The sequence below is a fragment of the Parasteatoda tepidariorum genome, unplaced genomic scaffold, assembly GCF_043381705.1.
Source record: "Parasteatoda tepidariorum isolate YZ-2023 unplaced genomic scaffold, CAS_Ptep_4.0 HiC_scaffold_1528, whole genome shotgun sequence".
Taxonomy (NCBI): domain Eukaryota; kingdom Metazoa; phylum Arthropoda; class Arachnida; order Araneae; family Theridiidae; genus Parasteatoda; species Parasteatoda tepidariorum.
In genome coordinates this window covers 1-4,401 of record NW_027261423.1, presented here as the reverse complement: position 1 = coordinate 4,401, position 4,401 = coordinate 1, and the positions used below count along the sequence as shown (strand labels likewise).

General features: G+C 33.9%; 1 protein-coding gene across 1 annotated transcript in view; it reads right to left on the bottom strand.

Moving 5' to 3' along the window:
- The window catches only part of LOC122272979 (calphotin-like), a 6,281-nt gene extending 1,886 nt beyond the window's left edge, over window positions 1-4,395 (bottom strand). Inside the window, exons 1-4 of the mRNA XM_043057025.2 lie at window positions 4,308-4,395; window positions 3,178-3,306; window positions 1,126-1,230; window positions 810-936 (exon numbers count right to left, since the gene is read on the bottom strand). Of these exons, the coding sequence (XP_042912959.2) occupies window positions 810-936; window positions 1,126-1,230; window positions 3,178-3,306; window positions 4,308-4,395 (449 nt within the window). The remainder of the gene's footprint in view (window positions 1-809; window positions 937-1,125; window positions 1,231-3,177; window positions 3,307-4,307) is intronic.
- Between the last annotated feature and the right edge of the window lie 6 nt (window positions 4,396-4,401).

Genomic DNA, 4,401 nt, shown 5'->3' with positions numbered 1-4,401 from the left:
AGCTAGGGCGTAGATTGAATTTTCTGTTTATCTTTGAAAATCGTAAATAAATATAATTATTTTACTTCAATGACTGAATTTAAAAAAAACGGGATATTTATTTAAAAAAACGAAACTTTTAGAGAATCGGAGTTTTTGATAAAGAGGCTGAAATTCGAGAGACAAAAAAAATCTCATCCCTGTATAAAGGTCAACCAGTTTTATCCCAAGGAAATGATTTTTAGAGAAACTTCAGAGGGAGGAAAAGGGACTTCAACAATTTCCCTCCGCGGAAAATTAAATTCCTCATAAAACATTTTAACTTGGGCAAAAAAAAATTTCAGCGGAAATTAGCGGGAAAAATGGAAAAATCTGAAAAAAAGCGGAAATCCGCGAATCCGCGGAAGAATCTCATCCCTGTGTAATGGAGCAAATTTTGATGCAAGCAAAGTATAGCTAAGTTGATGATATTTCAACTGTTTGGCGATACACTTCCGTTTAAAAAAAGTGGGTATAATGGATGAAATAATTTAAATTAAGAAAATTAGTAAATAATTTAAATTAGTGAAATTAAAAAAATTATCAAAGAAAAATTTCCAGCTTTTCTTTAAAATTCCCTGATTTTTCCAGGTTTTTATCCAAATTTCCCTGGTATTTCCAGGTTTTTTCCAGTATAAAAAAATTCCCTGATATTTCCAGGTTTTCAAGGTGGGTGGCCACCCTGAATAAATAGTCAACATAACTAACTAGTGAGTTTACAAACCAGCACTCATTGTATCAGTTTTGGGGCATAGGCAATTTTTTCTAAAAAATACTTATCTCTGACTTACCCTAAACTTTCTTCACGAGGGCGTTTCACTGTGGGTGTAACGACTTGTGTTTGGGTAGCAGGTGGTGAAACTATAACCGATGTCGTAGGAGCGGGAGAATCTACAACAGCAGAGTCTGGCATTGTCTCTAATAACACAAAGAAAAAATTTGAAAGTAGGAAAAAGAGTTAATTAATGGTGACATTAGCAAGGGATTTAAATTTTTTTTCCTACTGCGCTTTAAATAAAAAGTTACACTCATATGCACAGTTTAATTAACATGTTTTGAAGAATAAAATTGAAGATATTGGTTTAAAAAAATGTTTAAGGTGTTTACCAGTTATTTCTATTCGAGGAGGAACTAAAGCAGTAGCAGGAGTAGAGACAGCAACATTTGAAGGATGTACAGATGTCATGGGTGGTATGTCCGTTTCATCTTGAACTAAAGAATTAAATAAAACTTCTTAAGACAAGAGGTTTCAGAAATTAATTTATTAATTTCATACCTACCAACCTCAGAAATTAAATAAGCTCGAGACTTTTGGTGACCACAGCATTGCATAACAAGCAAACCAATAAAAAAGGTTTTTTTTAAAAATTACATAGTGTAATTTAGAAAACAAAAACTTTTTTTTTTTTTTTTACAATTACATAGTGTTGAGAACCGACCATAGTGCTTTAAGCAGAAACTGCATGTCACAGAAAATAGCAATTCAGAGACTCAAGAAAACCATCAACTACTGGGGCTAGGGCAATGATGCCATTTTTTGTAAGCCAGATCAGGCGACTCTCAATCTGCTGCGATTTTGATTTTTTTGCTTTGTAGTACTTTGATTTAATACTTTTGTGTGTTTTTGTAAATAAAGTAAAGGGTTTGAAACCTTCCAGGCCTAGGGCCTTCGATGGATAGTGGGGTGGCGGCGGTCTTCCTACTGCCGACCAAATTTTGGCTACGTCTGAGGAGGGTTTGACACTGCGGCTCTTCAGGTGTTGGACCAGTAGGGCATCCTTTGCTCTCGATCGCGACTATGGTGCTCCAATTCTTGCATGACTCAGGGCCTTGCCTGGTGTCCGCATATTGCTTGGTCCTCGTGCCGAGCTGGACTTCAAGTCGACGACGAGGCATCTTACATTTGGCGTACGAGCATTTTTGCCTGGGTCGCCGTAACTAAATTCCTTAAATTACATAGTGTTTTATTCCGAAAAATTAAAAAATAATAAATTGTTGTTTTAAAACGGACTGAGTGAGCGAGTTAATATTGTTTAAAAACATTATATAAGATTTTTGGAAACTCTTTCTTGTTTGCCATTCCAGTCAAAGAATTTCTCAAAGTTTGTTTGACAAAGAAGAACAGAAATAAGACTGGATTTTATTTATGAAGTTTAATATACTCTCACAGGTCACATTGCTGTGAAAAAGAGGTAATGCCACTAGCCTAATTTGTCCACTTCACTGTAAGCATTACTTACGTTTCTAAAATATCAAGAAACAAGCTATGCTATCCTCTTCTAAAACTTCAACAAAAAAAAATTTAATCACCCAAGCCTTAGGTTTTTAAAAATAATGAAACTATTTCTCAAATTAGGGAATTAAGGTATCACTTTTTTAAAAAAAATCATCACCATATAGGCTTTTTTAAGAACGGTTTTATACTTTTTTTAATTTTAAATTAATCAGTATAAAATTTTAAAAGAATGTGCAAAAAAGGAATTTAAAAAAATCGGTCATCTGGACAAAAGAGTTTTTAGGGCTGTATGCATGGGTTTGTCAATTTCTTTGCTTATTAAAAAAATACTTTAGGGGTTTGAGCTCCTCAAATTGGATACGAAAGCCTGAGCCTTGCCTTAGGCCTAAAGCCAGAGAGTTGACAGGTCTGGCATTTATAAGGTAACTAACTTCATTGTTAATGTTAACCATAGTCATTTATCTCACACACCATACAAAATATGCCAGTACAAGTAACTTTTAAAAAGAAAGAGATAAAAACATTTAGTTCTAAGCACCTTCCTACATCGTTAGATGAATGCTTATGAATACTGTATCTCCCATACATGTTTATGACTCTAGGGCTAAAATGGGAACATACTAAATGTGCCACAATAATCTTTGTTCAATTGTAGTTCTTTAAGCTATTTTACACTTATTGGTTATGAACAATAACATGTTGAAATGTCTGAAATATAGAGATTCCAGATTAATAAAATTCCCTGATTTTTCTTTGTTCAAAAAACCACCTTGTAAAGACAGTTGAAAATAAAAAAGTCTCGGCTTTAAACAAATGTGTACTAATGGAAAGACTAAAAATATTTAGCATAATAGATTTATCAATGTGAGATTAAACATTGAGCTTTAAACAGTGCTAATATGCTAAACAGTAATAATACTAACCAACAGCAGCTGCTACTTCAGATATAACAGGAGAAACTGTTACTGCCATTGTATTTGGGGCAACAGTAGCTGTGGCTGGAGTTGGCTGAACTGTTGCATGAGGTACAGCTACAGAAGGAGAGGAGACAACTAGAAATAAAATTAAAAAAAAGAAAAGGTAAGCGGGAAATATCTTTAACCAGATGGTTTTAAGAAAACAAATTATCCTGAACCTACATAATTTCAGGGTTGGCTTTTTGTTGGCAGAAACTGATTTTTGGCTTGCCAGTGGCAGAAACTGGTTATAATCGGCAAAAACTGGCAGAAACTAAAAAACCATCTATATTAATTCTAGTAATTCCTTAATGATATTTTGTTTGAGTAAACTGAAAAATTAATTAAGTAAAGAAAATCCTATGGCTGTTTATAAAAAAGAAGTGACATACAGATTTAAACAGGCAGTTACTGATTATCATTTGCTAGCTTATATGCTGCATCCAAAGTATTTGGGATTGAAATTATGTGCTCAAGAAGAAAGTGCTAGAATTTTACTCGCCAATATTAACCTAGATTTTGTACCTTATGTCATAGCTTTGCAAAACAAATCGGCCCCATTTCCTGAAATTTATTTTTACAGTCAAGTTTTGACAACTACTCCAGCTGCTACATGGTGGTCCAGTTTTAAAAAATATGCAATAGATGAAAGTTTCACAAATCTTGCTTGTTCCTTGATAGCAATGCCTGCTAGTTTTGCTGAGAATCTTCTCAAATTTCTCGTTCGCGCATAGCAAATTGAGAAATTGTTTAGGTTTAGAAACTGCATCAAAACTTGTCTTTTGTTATAGATTACTGCATAGTGCAAACAATGTAATATTTGATTTTGAATGGTGATAATTTTGTAAACAAATTGTACTTTGTTTAACATTTAATTTCTTTTTCCAGGAATTATCCATTGTATGTCAATCTCAATACTTACTTTTATGTCATTTTCTAAATTTCTGCCAGAAAAGTGGCAGAAAAGAGTTTCTGCCATACCAGTTTTAACCGGTTTCTACCAGTGGTTTCAACCACCTCGGCAGAAATTTCCCAACCTTGCATAATTCACTGATCATATTCAAGAAAAATCTAAACAAAGACAAAATTAAAATTACCATCATCTGCACTTTGCGGAGGAGTGGCTGTTGTAGGCAATACTGCCGCCATACGTGTTTGTGTTGGAGGAGCAGTGCCAATAGCCATTGGCCG